The sequence below is a fragment of the Saccopteryx leptura genome, chromosome 12 (genome assembly GCF_036850995.1).
Source record: "Saccopteryx leptura isolate mSacLep1 chromosome 12, mSacLep1_pri_phased_curated, whole genome shotgun sequence".
NCBI lineage: Eukaryota > Metazoa > Chordata > Mammalia > Chiroptera > Emballonuridae > Saccopteryx > Saccopteryx leptura.
In genome coordinates, this window is record NC_089514.1 from 22,216,649 (window position 1) to 22,238,182 (window position 21,534).

At 41.9% G+C, this 21,534-nt stretch overlaps 1 protein-coding gene across 1 annotated transcript in view; it reads right to left on the reverse strand.

Annotated features, from left to right (window-relative positions):
- Nucleotides 1-21,534, reverse strand: part of LRRC72 (leucine rich repeat containing 72) — a 135,565-nt gene that overhangs the window by 20,972 nt on the left and 93,059 nt on the right. The window contains 1 exon segment of the mRNA XM_066353926.1: nucleotides 13,293-13,362. Coding sequence (XP_066210023.1) covers nucleotides 13,293-13,362 — 70 coding nt within the window.

Genomic DNA, 21,534 nt, shown 5'->3' on the forward strand with positions numbered 1-21,534 from the left:
CTTCTGGGGGGCGATCTTCTGGCATGTAGTGGGTAGAGGTAGGGAAGATGCTAAATATCCAAAAATGCACAGAACAGCCCCACAGCCCAGAAACATCCTGTTCAGCGTCAGTAGTTCCAAGGTTAAAGACCTAGGGGCGAAGACCTATAGATCCGTGATTACACAACATGACGACATTCTGAAAAATTCTATAATTATGTTATTTACAAGGGAATATTATTGTACATTTGAATATTGAAAACACAGTATTTCCTAATTTTACAAAGAACTCTTAAGTATTAGGTGGGGAGAATTTTAATAATATATACTTAATTATAAAGGAGAAAAGAAGAAAAACTAAAATATACTTCCAAGATTACTATTTTCACTTTTATGGTATTCTTATTCAATAAATGAAAAAAGGCATTCATGTGTAGCTCAGTTTGAAATATAAATGATACTTAAAAATACAATCTATACTTTAAAAACATGTTTAAATAACTATTTTATTCAGTATAAACAGACTTTATTCTCATGATTTTCCTTCTCTATTACATGCTACTAATTTTTTGTATATGCTCTTTTTCACAAATAGATTATATTTCTTGAAAAATCATTTTAAAAAAAGCATAACCAAATGTATAGCGTATATATCTATGAATTTCGCAACCATACGTTGAAGTCATATTGGATTATTTATGTTGATTAATTTTTTGAGGACATTTTAAATATGTGGCAAAATACAATTCTTTCAACAAAGTTGACATGAGGGATATAATTAATGTTGCTCTGAGGTAACAGAAATTCACAAGAACCCAAACTATATGTATACTAGTGGGTTCCACTCCTCAACAGCTCTTACACTCTACTGCAGGGGTCCCCAAACTACGGCCCATGGGCAGCATGCGGCCCCCTGAGGCCATTTATCCGGCCCCCATTGCACTTCTGGAAGGGGCACCTCTTTCATTGGTGGTCAATGAGAGGAGCATAGTTCCCATTGAAATACTGGTCAGTTTGTTGATTTAAATTTACTTGTTCTTTATTTTAAATATTGTATTTGTTCCCATTTTGTTTTTTTACTTTAAAATAAAATATGTGCAGTGTGCATAGGGATTTGTTCATAGTTTTTTTATAGTCCGGCCCTCCAGTGGTCTGAGGGACAGTGAACTGGCCCCCTGTGTAAAAAGTTTGGGGACCCCTGCTCTACTATAAAGTTTGTGCTGCTCTGAATTGTTTTTTGGAACAAGGTAGGGTATGTACAAATGAATAAACTGTGTATACCCAAACATGATTGAGGAAACCAACTACAATTCCATGATAAAATGCTTATAGAGCTACCTGAAAACCAATATTGCCATTCAAAGAAATCTTTGCAAATATTTAAAACAGCACACTAAAATTAAGTATTTCAATTTTCAAATTGTGGCTTGCTAATCTTATTTGCCAATATTTTTTCCTAAAACACACAGATTTGTGCTATTTACCAAATTTTCAGGACGTGTTAAATGTCCAGGAGATAAGAAACAACATGACATAACAGCATAGAAGAATGAGCACCCGAGCTTTCTTAAAGCAATTTTGTTATAAGCTTTTCAATCAATTTTTAGATAATGTAGTTTATAAACAATGACTTTGCCAGAATAGGTATTTTTATTTAAATTTATTTTTATTTTTATTTAATTTATTGTGTTTATATAGATTCTAGTGTCAACCCGATTGCACCCCCCCTCCCCCCGTATTCCCCTCAACATCTCCCTTCCCTCCTCGCAAAAGCTCCCTCCCTGCTTCCCTTTAGGTTTAATTCTTTCCTCAGTTCACATTATTCCTTGGATTCCTCAAATGAGTGAGGTCATATGATATTTTTCTTTCTCTGCCTGGCTTATTTCATTTAACATAATAGTTTCTAGGTCCATCCATGTTGTTGGAAAATGTAATATTTCCTCCTTTTTCATAGCCCCATAGTATTCCATTGTGTATATGTACCCTGCTTTTTAAAGTGTTTATAAATGTTTCTTTTCTTTTTATTTACATTTATTTTTTATTACATTTTAAAAATTAATTTTAATGGGGTGACATTGATAAATCAGGGTACATATGTTCAGAGAAAACATCTCCAGATTATTTTGACATTTGATTATGTTGCATACCCCTCACCCAAAGTCAAATTGTTTTTCATTTTCTTTGTGCCTCTCTCCTCCCCCACCCTGTCCTCCCCCCACCTCCCCCCATTACCATCACACTCTTGTCCATGTCTCTGAGTCTCATTTTTATCTCCCATCTATGTATGGAATCATATAGTTCTTAGTTTTCTCTGATTTACTTATTTCACTTCGTATAATGTTATCAAGGTCAATCCATGTTATTGTAAATGATCTGATCATTTCTTATGGCTGAGTAGTATTCCATAGTATATATGTACCAAAGCTTTTTAATCCACTCGTCCTCTGACGGACACTTGGGCTGTTTCGAGATCTTCGCTATTATGCAAAATGCTGCCATAAACATGGGGGTGCATTTCTCCTTTTGGAACAGTGCTATGGTGTTCTTAGGGTATATTCCGAAAAGTGGGATAGCTGAGTCAAAAGGCAGTTCGATTTTTAATTTTTTGAGGAATCTCCATACTGTTTTCCACAGTGGCTGCACCAGTCTGCATTCCCACCAGTAGTGCAAGAGGGTTCCCTTTTCTCCACATCCTTGCCAGCACTTATTCTGTGTTGTTTTGTTGGTGAGTGCCATTCTGACTGGTGTGAGGTGATATCTCATTGTGGTTGTTTTTTTTTGTTTGTTTTTGTTTTTGTATTTTTCTGAAGCTGGAAACAGGGAGAGACAGTCAGACAGACTCCCGCATGCGCCCGACCGGGATCCACCCGGCACGCCCACCAGGGGGCGACGCTCTGCCCACCAGGGGGTGTCGCTCTGCCGCAACCAGAACCACTCTAGCGCCTGGGGCAGAGGCCAAGGAGCCATCCCCAGCGCCTGGGCCATCCTTGCTCCAATGGAGCCTTGGCTGCAGGAGGGGAAGAGAGAGACAGAGAGGAAGGAGGGGGGGGGGTGGAGAAGCAAATGGGCGCTTTTCCTATGTGCTCTGGCCGGAAATTGAACCCGGGTCCCCCGCATGCCAGGCCGACGCTCTACTGCTGAGCCAACCGGCCAGGGCTCTCATTGTGGTTTTAATTTCCATTTCTCTAATGATTAGTGATGTTGAGCATTTTTTCATATGCCAGTTTGCCATCTGTATGTCCTCTTTGGAGAAGTGTCTATTCATTTCTTGTGCCCATTTTTTGATTGGATTGTTTGTCTTCCTGGTGTTGAGTTTTACAAGTTCTTTATAAATTTTGGTTATTAACCCCTTATCAGATGTATTGTCAAATATGTTCTCCCATTGTGTAGTTTGTCTTTTTATTCTGTTCTTATTGTCATTAGCTGTGCAGAAGCTTTTTAGTTTGATATAGTCCCATTTGTTTATCCTGTCTTTTATTTCACTTGCCCATGGAGATAAATTGGCAAATATATTGCTGTGAGAGATGTCAGAGAGCTTACTGCTTATGTTTTCTTCTAAGATGCTTATGGCTTCACAGCTTACATTTAAGTCTTTTATCCATTTTGAGTTTATTTTTGTGAATGGTGTAAGTTGGTGGTCTAGTTTCATTTTTTTGCAGGTAGCTGTCCAATTTTCCCAACACCATTTGTTGAAGAGGCTGTCTTTACTCCAATGTATGCTCTTACCTCCTTTGTCAAATATCAGTTGTCCATAAAAGTGTGGGTTTATTTCTGGGTTCTCAGTTCTGTTCCATTGATCTATATGCCTGTTCTTATGCCAGTACCAGGCTGTTTTGAGTACAATGGCCTTGTAGTATAACTTGATATCCGGAAGTGTGATACCTCCCACTTTATTCTTCCTTTTCAAGATTGCTGAGGCTATTCTTGTTCTTTTTTGGTTCCATATAAATTTTTGGAATATGTGTTTTATATCTTTGAAGTATGTCATTGGTATTTTAACTGGTATTGCATTTATAAATTGCTTTGGCTAATATAGACATTATAATGATGTTTATTTTTCCTAACCATGAGTATGCTATATGCTTCCACTTGTTTGTATCTTCCTTGATTTCTTTTATCAATGTTTTATAATTTTTCAAGTATAAGTCTTTAATCTCCTTGGTTAAATTTACTCCTGGGTACCTTATTTTTTTGGTTGCAATAGTGAAGGGGATTGTTTCCTTAATTTCTCTTTCAGACAGTTCATTGTTGATGTATAAAAATGCCTCTGATTTCTGAGTATTAATTTTATCTCCTGCCACCTTGCTGCATTCATTTATCAGGTCCAGTAGGTTTTTTGAGACTTTAGGGTTTTCTATATACAATATTATATCATCTGCAAATAATGATAGTTTTACTTCTTCTTTTCCAATTTGGATGCCTTTTATTTCTTCTTCTTGTCTGATTGCTGTGGCTAGGACTTCCAGGACTATGTTGAATAAGAGTGGTGAAAGGCGGCACCCCTGCCTTGTTCCTGATCTTAAGGGGATTGCTTTTAATTTTTGCCCATTGAGTATGATGTTGGCTGTGGGTTTGTCATAGATGGCCTTTATCATGTTGAGGTATGTTCCCTGTATTCCCACTTTGCTGAGAGTTTTGATCATAAATGGGTACTGGATTTTACCAAATGTTTTTTCTGCATCTATTGAAATTATCATGTGGTTTTTCTCTCCTTTTATTTATGTGATGAATCACAATGATTGATTTGCGAATATTGTACCAGCCTTGCCTCCCCAGAATAAATCCCACTTGATCATGATGTATGATTTTTTTCATATATTGCTGGATCTGGGTGGCTAATAATTTGTTGAGGATTTTAGCATCTATACTCATCAGGGATATTGGCCTATAATTTTCTTTCTTTGTGTTGTCTTTGCCTGGATTTAGAATCAGAATTATGCTCGCCTCATAAAAGGAGCTTAGAAGTCTTCCTTCCTCTTGAATTTTTTGAAATAGGTTGAGAAGGATAGGAGTTAGTTCTTCTTTGAAAATTTGGTAGAATTCACTTGTGAAGCCATCAGGCCCAGGACTTTTAATTGTTGGGAGTTTTTTGATAACTGTTTTGATCTCATTTGTTGTAATTGGTCTGTTTAGGTTTTCTGATTCTTCCAGACTGATTTCTGGAAGATTGTATGTTTTAAGGAATTTTTCCATTTCATCTAGGTTGTCTAGTTTTTTGGCATACAGTTCTTCATAGTATTTTCTTACAATCTTTTGTTTTTCTGTTGTGTCAGTTGTTATTTCTTCACTCTCATTTCTAATTTTATTTATTTGAGTCCTCTCACTTTTTTTCTTGGTGAGTTTGGTTAAAGGTTCATCGATCTTGTTTACCCTTTCAAAGAACCAGCTCTTGGTTTCATTGATCCTCTGTATTGTTTCTTTAGCCTCTATGTCATTTATTTCTGCTCTGATCTTTATTATTTCCTTCCTTCTACTACCTCTCAGCTTTACTTGCTGTTCTTTTTCTAGTTCTTTTAGATGCAGGGTTAGGTTGTTTATTTGAGCTTTTTCTAGTTTTTTAAGGTATGTCTGTAATGCTATGAACTTCCCTCTAAGTACTGCTTTTGCTGTGTCCCATAAATTTTGAGTTGTTGTATGCTTGTTATCATTCTTTTCTAGGAATTTTTTTATTTCTTATTTCATCTCATTGTTAACCCATTTGTTATTTAATATCATGCTATTTAGTTTCCATGTGTTTGAGTATTTTTAAGTTTTTCTGTTGTGGTTGATTTCTAGTTTCATGCCATTGTGAGCAGAGAAAATGCTTGATATGATTTTAATCTTCTAAAATTTGTTGAGACCTCTTATGTGCCCTAACATGTGGTCTATCCTAGAGCATGTACCATGAGCACTTGAAAAGAATGTATATTCTATTGCTTTAGGGTGAAAGATTCTAAAAATATCTATTAAATCCAGTTGATCTAGTGTGTCCTTTAAGTCTGCTGTTTCTTTGTTAATTTTCTTTCTTGAGGATCTATCTATTGATGTTAGTGGGGTATTGAAATCCCCTACTATTATAGTATTGCTGTTTATCTTGCCCTTTATATTAATCAAAGTCTGTTTTATATATTTAGGGGTTCCTATATTAGGTGCTTAGATATTTATAATGGTTATATCTTCCTTTTTTATTGCTCTTTTATCGTTATGTAGTGACCTTCTTTATCTCTTACTGTAGCCTTTGTTTTAAAGTTCATTTTATCTGAAATAAGTATTGTTACTCCAGCTTTTTTTTTTATTTCCATTTGCATGAAATATTTTTGTCCATCCTTTTACTTTTAGTCTATATCTTTTGTTTTGAGGTGTGTCTCTCATAGACAGCATGTGTATAGGTCCTGTTTTCTTATCCAAGCAGCTACCCTATGTCTTTTGATTGGATCATTTAATCCATTTACGTTTAAGATTAGTATTGATATGTAGTTGTTTATTGCCATTTTATTCTTTAAAGCTATCTTCCTGTTTTACTATATTCTTTTCCCTCTTTGTTCTGTTTACAATAGGTCCCTTAACATTTCTTGCAGCATTGGTTTGGTTGTAGTGAATTCCTTGAGGATTTTTTTGTCTGGGAAGTTTTGTATTTCTCCTTCAATTTTAAATGATAGCCTTGCTGGATTAAGTAGTCTTGGTTGTAGGCTCTTGTTCTGTATTACTTTGAATATTTCTTTCCATTTCCTTCTGGCCTCAAGTGTTTCTGTTGAGAAGTCAGATGTCATCCTTTTGGGGGCTCCTTTGTAGGTGATAGTCTTTTTTTCTCTAGCAGCTTTTAATATTTTCTTTTTATCTCTTAGCCTTGGTATTTTAATTATGATGTGTCTTGGTGTGGATTTCTCTGTGCTTCTTGAACTTGTTTGACTTTTTCCTGCATCAGTTTAGGGAAGTTTTCAGTTATAATTTGATTGAACAAGGTTTCTATCCCTTGTTCTTTCTTTTCTTCTTCAAGAACCCCTATGATGCAGATGTTAGTTCTCTTCATGTTGTCACAGAGCTCACTTAGAGTTTCCTCAGACTTTTTTAGTCTTTTCTTTTTGCTGCTCTGCTTCCATGCCTTCATTTATCTTGTCCTCTAACTCGCTGTGTCAATCCTCACCTTCATCCATCCTGCTTTTAATTCCTTTTATTGTGGTCTTCATTTCTGATATTGTATTTGTCATTTCTGATTGATTCTTTTTATTATTTCAATGTCCTTTTTTATATTTGCTATCTCTTTATTTAGGTGCTCATTATGTCCATCTATTGCTGTTCTAAGATCTTGGAGCATCCTAACAATCATTATTTTAAACTCTGCCTCTGGTAATTTGTTTATATCTGACTCATTCAAGTCCTTTTCTGGGGATTTCTCTTGATTCATTTGGGTTGCATTTCTCTGCCTTCCCATTCTGTCTATTTATAAGAAGGGTGTGGCCACAGGAGTCCAATGGGTGTGGCTTCTGTGTTCCCTAGGTGTGGTCTGTCTGCAGGCCCACCACCCCCTCTGCCGCTGCCTCAGGCGTTTGGGTATGGGTGTTGCTGGTGCCGGAGGGTTGTGACAGTTGCTGTAGTTTCTGCCTGTCCTCCACGGGCAGGGCTATGTCCACGTGCCCAAGCTATAAGCCTGGGTGGGCCTTGGCCTTGGCCCCACCCCGTTTGGTGTGGCTGCACTCTGTGCTGGGGTTGCAAACCTTGGCACTGCAGGTTGGGCTGCGCACCTATGCTCTGCATGGGTCTCCACCCATTCCTGGCTTTTGCCCGGCTGCCGCAGATGGGGCTGTGCTCCCAATGGCTGCAAGCCCTGGCTCCTGGGCAGGGATGCATGCTTCTGCTCAGCTGCTGCTCTCCACTGTTTCTTCGGCTTTCACCTTGCCCCTGCTGGCCGGATTGCAGGCAGGACCGCTCTTGCTCTCCCAGCCTGGAGCCTGATTGGACCGCTTTCATGCACCCCTTCTGCCCTTGCCAGGCAGGACTGAGCTCACACGGGGCCTCATGGGCCTCGGTTGTGGCTGGCCAGCTTCTGACCCTGCCGATGGGACTGTGCTTCTGCGTTCCCTTGCCACCCACCCTCCGGTGAGCCCTCAGCAGTGTGGGTGGGGGTGCTGCAGCTCAGACCCTAGCACTCAATACTTTAGTCCTGAAAGCTCCCTCCTTCTCAGCAATTCTGCTCTGAGTGTCGTGGGAGAGCTTGTTTGGCTGGTGTCCTGCTTCCCTTTGCTGGTATTGCTGGTTCCAGGGGAAATATTCACTTCAGATTTGGAAAGTGACTCAGCTCAGGGGTTAGGGTGGCTGTCACTCAAAGTGTTTCTCCCTTTGCCGCCTAGATTACACTCTTTTCCTGCTACTCTGGTTCTCTCCTCTCTCCTGTCCCCCAGAGCCCCGGACGGGTGGTTGTGAGAGAGGTTTTCTGTGCAGTCCCTTCAAGAAGAATCCTGGGTCTGAGAAATCTCTATCTTTCTCACAAACTTATCCTGGCTTGTTTCACAGCTTAATACTGTCCAAACACCTCTTCTAGTCTCTGGGGCTGCAGGCTTGGACTTTGATCCTGGGGACCAGGACCCTCCCCTCTCCACTAAACTCACTTCTCATCATGCAAGTCCCTCCAGGATGCTGTTCCGCCTGAGAGCTGGGCAGCCCTCTCCGTGTTTCCACTTTTCCTACCAGTCTCGGTGTGGCTTCTTCAGTGTTCCTTGGTTAAAGAGTCCTCTTAGTTTTAGTCCAAAGTTGGTTTTTCTTAAAATTAAGTTGTAATCCACTTTAGTTCTGGGAAATGGAAATTGGTTATGTCTGCCTACTCCATCGCTGTCCTGCCACCCCCCCCCCCCCCATTTAAATTTACTTTGTAAAATTCATCAACTGGTTTTTGCTACATGGAAGAACCCCAGATTCCATTTTGGACAGTGGCTTGGTAGGGTGTTATCCAGGTTATTATTATTATTTTTTTAATCAAGTACCTATTTTTTCAAATGTTTATTCTAATCTGAGACAAATGAAACTACCAGAGTACTGCAAATACTTCCAGAAATAAAAGAATACTAGAATTGTACCAGTATTATGAGCTTATTATTAAATATCTGTAAAAAAATTTTTTGAGGTAATGAACCAAAACACAACTTAATTGTAGGATAGACAACAAACTACTTAGATCACTTGTCTGAACAGATTCAACTTCTCATGAAAAGTTGGAAGGGATAAACTCTGGACTGAAAATTCCCTCACTCATAGATGACGCATGGAAGGGTGTCCTTAGGAGGCCTCCATTTATATGCATCTAAGTGCAGCTGCCTCCCACTAATTATGTCAGGTGAGATTAGAGAGAGGTGACCCACAAAGGGAGGAGAAGCAGAACTGGTGAATATCTGGGCCGTATGAGGAGCAAACCAGACCCCAGAGAGCATAATGAAGAAACCAGAGTTACCTGAGCAAACCTAGAAAGGCTGGGGCATCGGAAAGCCTTAGAACAACCTGTACCTTTTTAGTTTGCTGGTCTAGGGTCAGACCAGAAGTTCCAGTTTCACCATCCACTAGATAATAAAGGGGAAAAGTGCTCACGCTTCTAGCATGCAGGATTGCAAACACACCAGGCTACATTCACTGTCTCCCAAGACCACTGCTTTCTTTCATGCCATTCCGGCAGTGGGCAAATGCAACGTCCTCACCAGGAGTCTAGCCATTCCCTCTGACCTTCCTACCTTCATCACTAGCCTGGGTATCATCACATTTATTGTTATATTCTATCAGTAGCCTAAATGCAAATACAGAATAAGCTGTATCAGATAGGATGCTACTGTCTCCAAGTAACTTCTAAGCTCAGCTCAAACTGCTACACAGATTAGAATATTGATTATGTCACACACCAAGAAGTCCAGAGATTGTGAGAATGTCATAGTATCTCACTGATTCTTTGGGCTCTGCTTTTCACTAAGTGTTGGATCCATTCTCAAGTCAGTAGGATGATTCCTGGGTTCATATCCAGACAGGAAAATATCTTGGAAAAACAAGGGACCTCTGAGGAAGTACTATCATAGCTAATATGCCCATTGGAATTTTGGACCTTAAATAAGAAATAATTTCTCATGGAGTGTGACTAGTAAAGTAACTTAGCACCAATTAATTATTGATCAATAGGAAAACTCACAACAGTTTATTTATTTACCCCATGACCACTGAAAACTATTTTGGGTATGCTAGTCTCCAGTGTTATGTGGACTAAATAAGTCCTTTTAATTAATTAATTAATTAATTTGTTATTATTTTTTTGTATTTTTCCAAAGTTAGATGTGGTGAGGTAGTTAGATAGACTCCTGCATGTGTTCAACTGGGACCCATCTGGCATGTCCACCAGGGGGCCATGCTAGGCCCCTCTAATGCCTGAGGCGGAGGCCATGGAGCTGTCCTCAGCGCCCGGGCCAACTGCTCCCATGGAGCCTTGGTTGCAGGAGGAGAAGAGAGAGACAGAGAGAAAAGAGAGGGAGAAGGTTGGAGAAGCAGATGGGCACTTCTCCTGTGTGCCCTGGCCGGGAATTGAACCTGGGACTTCCACACGCCGGGCTGATGCTCTACCACTGAGCCAACCAGCCAGGGCCAAGTCCTTTTTTAAATAACAAAGTTAACCAATGGTGATTTTGGAAATAATATTGTTTGTTTGTTGAACAAAAAGAACCAAGTATGAGTAGTGAATTCCACCTGTTATATCCAAGCTCTCTTCAAAAACAAGTAAAATAGTTGACAGTTTACTTCTTACGCACATAACATATCTGCCAGTTAACTGTGTGAACATTCAACGACTGGTGGAGATGGGACAGTGTCCACTACCAGAATGCAAAAAAAAAAAATTTACAAAACTCCTCATTATGCCTTTCCCTTTAGACCTACTGCCAACATTTGTACATGTTCTTGCCTTTAAAACTGAGCACCACTGAACAGCACAAGAAGCACACGTGGAAAAAGATTAGTCACTTTGCCATGCCTTCTGATTTCCATGTTTTCCTAATCAGAGGTGGCACACTGTGACCCGGGAGCATTTCTGGCAGGGTGTTTTAGAGTTCTGAACTTCTGTGCCCGTAAGTGGTGCCTGTATTTTCCACTTCGGTCATCAGCTGCCTGGGTCTCGAAGCTGTTTGTGTTTGTTCTCGAAATTATTTCAAGCTAATGAGACTTATGCTTACACTTAATACTAGAACCATTATCATTTTCCATTCAGTTGGTTCAAAAAAGACTGAAAATAAAATGTAATATTGAAATACTTTCCTAATCATGGCTGCTTAAAGATTCAATGCTGTTGGTCTGGACTAGTGTTTGACAAGCATACTACCGCTGAAAACTCAAAGAACTTCTTTTTTTATTATTCAGCTGGTGTTTGAAAGCCTAAATTTGAAATGTGGATAATGGATTTATAATAAGCAGCATAAAAGCTGTTGGGAAGTGAAATTTTTGAGAGTGGGGTAACTTACTGACTAGTAACTGTAGTGATCGTTTGCGTTGGCATTTTAGGTCAACCCTGCTCTTTGGGAGAGAGCTTGGAGCTCCACTCAGACTGCCAGTACGGGGTAGGCCGTGGCCTCCAAAACGCTGGCCTCTAAGAGAAGAGCTTGATGGACAGGGAAGGGTGTTCCCTTCAGTTGGGGACACGATGGCTCTTCCTGGGGAACCTAGATCAGCCGAGGTAGTGATTGAGAGGTACCAACCCCTCTCCTCTGATAGCAGGGCAAGGGTGTGTGAGCCCGGGGAACTGCACGTGGGACATCATAGGAATGTTCATCTGGGGCACTTTAAAAGGGATCCCACCCCAGAGGGTGCATTGCCAAGACCAGGAGACCCTCAGCTGTAAGTGCCACTGAGATAAAATGCAGGTGGTGGTCAGGGGTGTCCAGCAGAGGAATTACAGTTGAGTAACCTAGTAGGGGAGCTTCTGAATAACCCATTAAGAGAAAAAATTCAATTTTGAGCATTTGTTAGTACCAGAGGGTGAAAATCAGATAAGTGTTTCTCCCTTGCCTTCCCTCTACTTCCACCCCTCCCCATTCTACACCGATCTCCGGAGTGAAGGGGAGAGGGAAGGAAAGCCCACCACACCTCCAAAGCTAACAGAGAAGGCAGGCAGCCCTGACGTCGGGCCGAGCTGGATATGGTAGGGAGGGTGGGGAGACCTCATTTATGAATGAAGATGGAGAGTGGATTAACATATTCTTGTAGACATTCTCATATCCGAACTACGACTCAACTGAACTGTAAGATTTTGAATGACAGAGGGGAGATGAGGAAAGTCGTGAGGCTGCCCAGGTTTCTTTTTTTTCTTTGTTTCTTTTTTTTTGGTATTTTTCCGAAGCTGGAAATGGGGAGAGACAGACAGACTCCCGCATGCGACCGACCGGGATCCACCTGGCACGCCCACCAGGGGGCGACGCTCTGCCCACCAGGGGGCGATGCTCTGCCCCTCCGGGGCGTCGCTCTGTTGCGACCAGTCACTCTAGCACCTGGGGCAGTGGCCAAGGAGCCATCCCCAGCGCCCAGGCCATCTTTGCTCCAATGGAGCCTTGGCTGCGGGAGGGGAAGAGAGAGACAGAGAGGAAGGAGAGGGGGAGGGGTGGAGAAGCAGATGGGCGCCTCTCCTGTGTGCCCTGGCCGGGAATCGAACCCGGAACCTCTGCACGCCAGGCCGAAGCTCTACCACTGAGCCAACCGGCCAGGGCCTGCCCAGGTTTCTTGCAGGAGCCAGGGAAGGAACAGCTCCACTGAGCAGCTAGGACAGGACGTGGGAGAGAACAGTAGCTGCAGTATAGCAACATCTCACAGATTGTGCTGGTCAACAGCTGTGCAGAGACGCTTTCCTGCCTGAGTTTAAATTAGGTATATAAAATAATACTTTAGAGCAGGGGTCCCCAAACTTTTTACACAGGGGGCCAGTTCACTGTCCCTCAGACCGTTGGAGGGCCGGACTATAAAAAAAACTATGAACAAATCCCTATGCACACTGCACATATCTTATTTTAAAGTAAAAAAAAACAAACAGGAACAAATACAATATATAAAATAAAGAACAAGTAAATTTAAATCAACAAACTGACCAGTATTCCAAATGGGAACTATGGGCCTTCTTTTGGCTAATGAGTTGGTCCTCTCACTGACCACCAATGAAAGAGGTACCCTTTCCGGAAGTGTGCGGGGGCCGGATAAATGGCCTCAGGGGGCCACATGTGGCCTGCGGGCCGTAGTTTGGGGACCCCTGCTTTAGAGGATTACCTTTATTAATAACCTGATATTAAGATAGTAACTTAATTATAGAGCCATTTAAAGATAAAATATATTACCTTGTTATGATGTAGCCATAAGTATTTTAAATTTTTAAATCTAGAAAGATCAATGACATCTGTCAGTTCCCTAAAAAGAAAAAGGAAATAAACAATTACTTCAGTTATGGGTAAGACTGCATATATTATGACTTTGGAATAACTGAAAAGAACTTCTCTCTTTATTTATTTATTTATTTTTAACTTTGTATCCTGCCGCCCCCCCCCCCTCCCCAATCTGGACTATTTACTTATTTACTTATTTATTTTTAAAAGAACCTCTCTGTCCTTTCAAAATTGTTGGCAATCTTACATGGTAATTTCCAAAATTCTATCACTAAGACTTCATTCATTTGAATTAAGATTTTGTCAGCCAGTTCAAACAAATACTTAACAGGGAGCACCTTATCACATTAGCTGAAATGTTCACTTCCTTATGACTAAATTTATTGGGATTTCAATGAAAAAAGATTTTATTCATTGAGAGAAGGTAGAGACATTGAACTCACAGGTAACGGTGGGAAATGCTATTAGTGCCTGTTTCAACACGTCTACATGGGTCTTACTTTGGGGCTGTCTAGATCTTGGCCAGTCTAGGTGCAAGACATGGAGACTGCTGTGCACTAAGAGAGACTGAATACAGTGGTTTTTTTCCCTCCCTTTGTTGTTTATTCAATATGGGGTCAAAATATTGTCCATCCTTCTTGAACTGCGCAGGACTCTCGACGTCCCAGGGGTCTCGATGCTAGTGCTGCCTTAGGGAGTTGGAGTGGAATCAAAGAAGGTTGTATAAAGAAGAGCGAGGTTTTCTCACTTACCAGTAAAATTAGTATAGGGGTCATTAGCTAGGGGTTAGATTATAATAGGGGTTATTTTTATAGTATAGCGGAATAATGCATCATTATTCTGTAATCACAGTAATAATGTTAACTGAACTAATGCCCTCTCTACCTTTAACTAACTCCCCTAATCTCACAACAACCCTGTGAAGCAGGCAATACTGTTATACACACGCAGACAACAGAGTTCCCAGATAAAACACAGGATATCCGGTTTGAGAATTTCAGGGAAAGAACAAATGCAATATGGGACTCATTTGTGTCTCTAAAATTCACATGTAACCGGACATTCCGTATTTTTATTTGCCAAACCTGACAAAGAGCACCCAGTTGGAAGAGACAGAGCTGGGATTCAAACTTAGCTTGGCTTCACAATCTTTGTTCTTATCCATCCCAATATGCTGCCTCTCCAGCCGAGGCTACGACTCCAATGGGTGATAAAGTCATTAGAGTGTGGCTCTTGCCCACCCAGTGATTGGAAGGGGAGGACTGGAAAAGAACATTTGGATCTGTGAAACATTATAACCTGATACTCTTCTATTCCTTATAGAAAGTACACTTACTTTTGAGAAAGGAACAGCTCAAAGACATCAGCATCCCTCTTGTGGCCACATATCTTTAGCTGATCTTCAACTGCCTGATAACATATAATTAATCTGTCAAGGCACATTCCCCTGAGCAAAAATACTGAGACATTTGCAGTCAATAACAGTAATGTCTACAAAAAGATCAAAGGAAAGGTGAATATGGAAGCAACCACTCTAAACTGATAAATTCCAACACTACAATTATACATTATTTAATCATTTTTGTGGCTGAATTTTATTGTCCTTAATCCTGGGCCCAGATGTGTAAATAATTTTTAATCAAAGAGCAAAAATGTGTATATGCACACATACTCTAAGAACAAGTTTTCTTTTGTTGTTTTTTATTTGTTTTTAGATTTTATTAATTCATTTTTAGAGAGAGAGAGAGAAAGGGAGAGGGAAGGGGGAGGGACAGGAAGCATCAACTCCTATATGTGCCTTGACCAAGCAAGCCCACGGTTTCGAACTGGCAACCTCAGAATTCCAGGTCAACACCCCATCCACTGCACCACCACAGGTCAGGCTAAGAACAAGTTTTCAATTCCCTATGAGGTAGAGTAACTTCATCTTTAAATAGTCTTAAATGTTCCTAGGAACACAAAGAATTCATATTTGGTTAGTTTTCCATGTTTACAGAAGACACTCAGTATCAAGGTTAGAGGTGCAGGGAGTAAGATATAATATACATGATTATACAAGTGCTTGGCACCCTGTAAATTCTCAGTAAATGTCAGACGAATGAATGAGTGAATGCATATAATTTTCCTTTCTCTGCAAAGGAATCATGTCTTCAGTTTTCAAGAATTACTAACATATTTGCACCGTGGGAGTTTTTGGTGAAGAAGAAACAGTTTTAATTCCCACAGGCTATGTTTTGAAAATACAGATCCAACAACTATGTAGGCACTTCTTTTGCGGTCCGTTGCTAAATTACAAAATAACATTTATAGGCCACAGGACCTAAGATGATATGGAAAAATTAAAACCCATCTATAATTTTCCATGAAGCAATAAAGCTCACAAGACGCAACAAATAGTGGGAAGTATAATCGCTGTGCTTCTGGAATCTGACAAACATGGTAATTATCAGAGTCAAAGCAATCACCCAATTTCAGTGGGGATGTGTTGTGGGTGGTGAGGTTGTCATGTCAGTCAGTGATTTATGAATTCTGACAACGGTTTTGGTATTCAGTAGAGGGTTTTAAGAAGAGCTAGATTTAACGGGATGGGCACATATCTAAAGAAGAGACGAAGGTAGATATCCTAGGGATGGGGAGCAGCTGTTAATTTATAACCCCAAACTTTGTTACCCTGCTACTACACAAGCTGAATGTTGAGGCTCGGAGAATTCACTGGCTCAGACAGGCATTTCCATGAAGGTGTTTGTTAGCCTGACAAGCCAGCTGAATCTGGGGCTTGGAGAAACCAGCACAACAGGCTTACACATCTTCCCTGGCTATTTTAACTCAAACATCTAAGCTATCAGCTTCTACTACACACGGTCAATTGCAACTTTGCCAAAGTATTCGGGATGTTAAAGGCCAGCCAATGTAGAATTCAAATTTTGCAGCTACCTATTAAAATTATAAATGTGTTTTTAACTTGATCCCGCCACTCCACATCTAGCACTCAGAAGCACACTGGTACATACATATGCACATCAAATATGAATATCATTGCTTCAGCATACATGATCAGAGTTGTGAAATATGCCACATTAATTCATATATGGATTAAATAAAAATGTCACATCACAATAGAATACTGTGCAGTAGCTTAAAATATAAAGAGATGATATCTAGGTATATAATGATATCAGAAATATATTTTTAAGCAAAAATGCCATTGGCAGTATATATGTGAGAGTAACAATATTTTTGTTCTCAATGGCATTTATATGCACACAAAATATACCACTCCAAACTGTTAACAACAGTTATCACTTAAGATCATGGAGGACATTCATTCTAAACAATATATTTTATTAATGTTTGAATATTTTATAATATGCACATATTAATTTAATAATCAGAAATTAATATACATTTTGGAGATTTTAGCTGTGGAATGACTATTGAAGAATTTTAATAAAATTTGGAATGCCTGATCAGGTGATGGCGTAGTGAATAGAGCATCAGATTGGGACGTGGTGCACTCGGGTTTGCGGCCCTGAGGTTGACAGCTTGAGCGCGGGCTAACCAGCTTGAGCAAAGGGTCGCTGGCTTGAGTGTGGGATCATAGAATATGACCGCATGGTCACTGGCTTGAGCTCAAAGGTTGCTGGCTTGAAGCCCAAGGTCGCTGGCTTGAGCAAGGGGTCACCTGCTCAGCTGTAGCCTCCCGCCTTCCCTCTACCCCTGTCAAGGCACATGAGAAAGTAAACAATGTACAACTAAGGTGTCGCAACAAAGAATTAATGCTTCTCATCTCTCTCCCTTCCTGTCTCTCTGTCCCTGTATGTCCCTCTCTCTGTCTCAGAATAAAGAATTAATGCTTCTCATCTCTCTCCCTTCCTGTCTGTTTGTCCCTGTATGTCCCTCTCTCTGCCTTTCTCTGTCTCTGTCACGAAAGAAAACCAAAAAAACAACAAAAGAAAAAACAAATTTGGAACATCAAGAGATAAAAAGGGAAATTAAAACTATCATCAGACATTGTAAACCACTGGTGCAATCAATTATTTATTTACACTGATTTTTATCATGGTATGTTTCTTTCCAATCAAAAATTTCATATGAATCTGGTAGCAAATACTAATGCCAAAGTGCCCAAGGACACAGGGCTGTGCCAGGAAGCTCCACGTCCCAGTGCACCCGAGGTGGAGCCGTTCCCGTCTCCCCCCCACTTCAACGGCAGAGCGTTCCTTTCATCTAAAGCAGCACAAGCATTCTTTCCCTGAACTAATTTTTTTATTGTGGTAAAATACATATAAGATAGAATTTACTATTTTAACTGCACAGTTGTGTGGCATTAAGCACAATCACCACCATCCATTTCCAGAAGTTTTTCATTTTTTCCAGATGAAACCGTGCACCCATTAAACACAAACTCCCCTTTACCCCCCTTCTCCAGCCCCTAAAAGCCACCATTCTACTTTCTGTCTCTATGAATTTGACTACTCTGGGTACTCATATGAGGGGAATCATAAGCTTTTGTCCTCTTGTGACTGTCTTATTTCATGCAGCGTGATGTCTTCAAGAATCACCTATGCCCTGTCCAGTTGGCTCAGCAGTAGCATCAGCCCAGTGTGTGGAAGTTCCGGGTTCGATTGCCAGCCAGGTCACACAGCAGAAGTGCCCATCTGCTTCTCCACCTTTCCCCCTCTCCTTTCTCTCTGTCTTTCTCTTCCCCTCCCACAAGGCAAGGCTCCATTAGAGCAAAGTTGGTCCTGGGCGCTGAGGATGGCTCCATGGCCTCTGCCTCAGGGACTAGAATGGTTCTGGTTGCAACCGAGCAACGCCCCAGATGGGCAGAGCATCGCCCCCTGGTGGGCATGCTGGGTGGATTCCGGTCGGGGGCAAGCCGGAGTCTGTCTATCTGCCTCTCTGCTTCTCACTTCAGAAAGAAAAAAAAAAAAAGAATCATCTATGTTTCCGTGTGTGTCAGAACTCCCTCCCCTTTTAAGGGTGAATAATATTCCATTACATGTTTATAACACACCTTGTTTGTCCATTTATCCTTCAGTAGACACTTGGCTTGCTTTCACTTTTTGCCTCTGTGAACAGTGCTGCTATGACCGTGGCTGTACAAATGCCTGTTTGGGGCCCTGCTTCTGTTTTGTTTGAGCATATACTCAGAAGTGAAATGGGTAGATCATATGGTAATTCTACGTTTAAGTTTTGAGGAATTACCATGTCATTTTCCACAGTAGTGCACATAAGAGCGTTCTTACAGATGAACGGTTTTAAAATAGCAGTTCCAAACAGATAATTGAACTATTTATAAAACAACAAACTACTGAGTGCTCAGGTCAGGCTGTGATTGGTGTGTGACTATCTAGTGAATGTGGCAATGAGTCAGGTAAGGCGACTGCTGTTCACGAGCAGACGGGTTAGCGGGAGAAGTAAGGGACCCAGCGCGCCGGAAGAGAAGGCTGCGAGGGTCGAGGCTGCGATTCAGAGGAAGAAGAAATGAGTGTCATCTGGAAACTTGGAGGTTTCAGGCAGGGCCGACAGTGGGGAGTTTTCAGGCAGGACCGAGAGTGGGGAGAAGGGATCAGAAGCAGGATCTTGACGGACAGACCTTTGAGTCAGAGGGGAGCACAAGAGAAAAAGGAGAAGCTCTGGCGGAAGCGAGTCTGAGGAGCGCAGGGCTTTGGGCCTTCGGCGACAGTGAGAGGCACGTGGAAGGCAATTGTGAGAACTAAATTAAAAGAGGTAGTTTGGGGTCACAGTGTTTGTTCTAACTTTGAAATTTAGGCTAGAAGAGTGCACTTAGTACACAAGCAAGTCTTTTATAGGCCTAAGAACTGTAACTTCAAAGCACATAGTTTATGTAATGCATAATTAAAAATTAATTTTATGATATACATACACATATGTGCACATGTATATGAAATATATATAGATATACTAACTGCATGGTAAAATCATTGTAAGTCCAACAAACTTCTGATTTTTCCCATGACAACTCCATAAAATTTAAACAATATCCATTACCAAGTTACTATAAAATCACTGGACTCAATTCTGGGGCCACAGGGAAACAGAACAGGATTTGTAAACTAGAGAAACGATGAGAAAAAAAGCTAGGCCTCAGGAAGGTGACTTGCAGCGACATGCTCAGTGGCCCGGGGCGCAGAGAGAAGCGCAGACAGGAGGCCCGGCTGTCTCCGGAGAATCAAAGCGGAGCTGCCGAGCCCGCCCGAGGACACTGACAAGTGCGGATGAGCAGCGAGCGGACCCACACGGGGCGCAGGAGGGGCCCGACGGGAGCTGGTGAGTCACTGGTGGCAGACAGCGAGGGCCAGGGAAGTCACGGGCGATGATGATAATGTGATGACGTGATGACGAGAGAGGCGAGTGTGAGGGAAATGCTGCAACGGAGGCGCTGGTGGAGCCCACAGGTCCCAGTGTCCCGCAGAAAGCGCAAGTGGACCGGAGACGTCAAGGTGGGAACGTGGGCCTGGTGGGCCCGGTCAGCGCAGACAGAGAGTGAGGCCCCGGTTACATTACTGTGAAGTGTCTCCTTTAGAAAGAGGAAGAGGGGACCAGACTTGGTAAGAGGACGGGAGAGGGACCGTTATCAATTAGTAGGAGAAACAAAAAGACAGTGGAGCCAACAGGCTGAATGTCAAGAAGGCAGAATTTGAATCTGCAGTCGTTCACAGGGTGGGAGAGGGTATTACCCAGAAGAAGACTTTGGGGAGCAGTATCAGTAAGCTGATGAAGGGGAAATGTCAGATTTCAAATAAACTGGTTAGTAAACCAGGAAAATAAAAACAATTCAACGCAGAAGTGGAAAGTTCTAGAACAGGGGGGATAGCAGCAGCTGCCTCCACTTCCCAACAATGCTTTAGGATAGAGAAAACAAACTGAAGTTTGAACATTGTGGCTCATTAAACCCCAATGGAATGAGCCTGTATTCAGATCTATAGAGGAAAATACCCTCTGACAGTTTCCGTACTGTAATAATAGACGAGTTCCTCCACCTTCGTGCAACACACAGGCACGCAGGTGCGGTGGACTCAGCTTTCCAGCCGTTGCAGAACTCTCAGCTTTGAAAACGTGGTGGTCCCAAGCCCTTCCCGATAAATCCCAGAAATCTGCAACACTTTGCTCGCTCCTCTGTTGCCTATTTTCGACAATTTTCCCACTCAAGTATTCTTTAAGGCATTACCTTAACTGCCTTCAACTCTGTGTTATTCATCAGGGAACCTTCCTCCCTCAGTTTGTACTTTAGGGGAACAACATTTCCGGGGAGATACATACATACATACATACATACATACATACATACATACATACATACATATTGTATGTTGGAGAGTCAAGACCCAAATTTATGCTTTTGTTAACGAACTTCCGAACTTCCATGGTTATATTTGCAGCAGGAGGTAAGGAGGGAGAGGTGTTAGTTTACTAGTGTGGGTGGGGCGGCCTCTAGCTGGATGTACTAGAGCCAGAGGCCGCCCCCAGATGTACTAGAGCTAGAGGCCGCCCCATCCTTACTTCTCGGCTAACCGGCCTCTTGCTCCACCCCCTCCGCCACGGGGTCGGCTGGGGCTTCCAGGCAGGGACCTGAGGGGCTCTTGCTCTGGGGAACAGGGTGTCCCTTACCCTGCGGCTGATCTCCAGGGCGGATCCCGGAGCCCTCGCTGGGCTCGTAGCGCGTCGGAAGGCTTGGGCAGAGGGATCCCAGGTCATCGGGACATGAGGGAGGCCAGCAGCACCTGTGACTGAACCGGTAGGGCCCGCGGCTCAGTGTCCTGCCTGTTACCAACAGTTACCGCAGTCTCCCTGACTGAAAGCCAGTCCAAACCAGGGAAGATTTGAGGCCAAGTCCTGACTTCTGTGACGTTTGCGCGTGTGGGCCTTGCAGCAGCCACCACGTGGTAGCTCGGATACACCCGTGTTTCCCTGCGCGGTGCTTTGGCAGAGGCCGCGGAGCAGGTGATCAGCTATGCCAGGACCCCAATGCAGTCACCCAACAATAGTAATTCTATTAAAATGAGATTAGTATATCAGAAAACTTAGATGTCTTAAAATTAGCTACGCCTGGTGACCACTGCTATGTGTGGAGGACAGGGGTGAAGCAGCGCCCTGTGGAATCCTAGTGGCGCTGGAGACAAAAGGGGAAAAGACTCAGTTCTGCTGGTCCGTCTTTATGGAATGTTTTGAC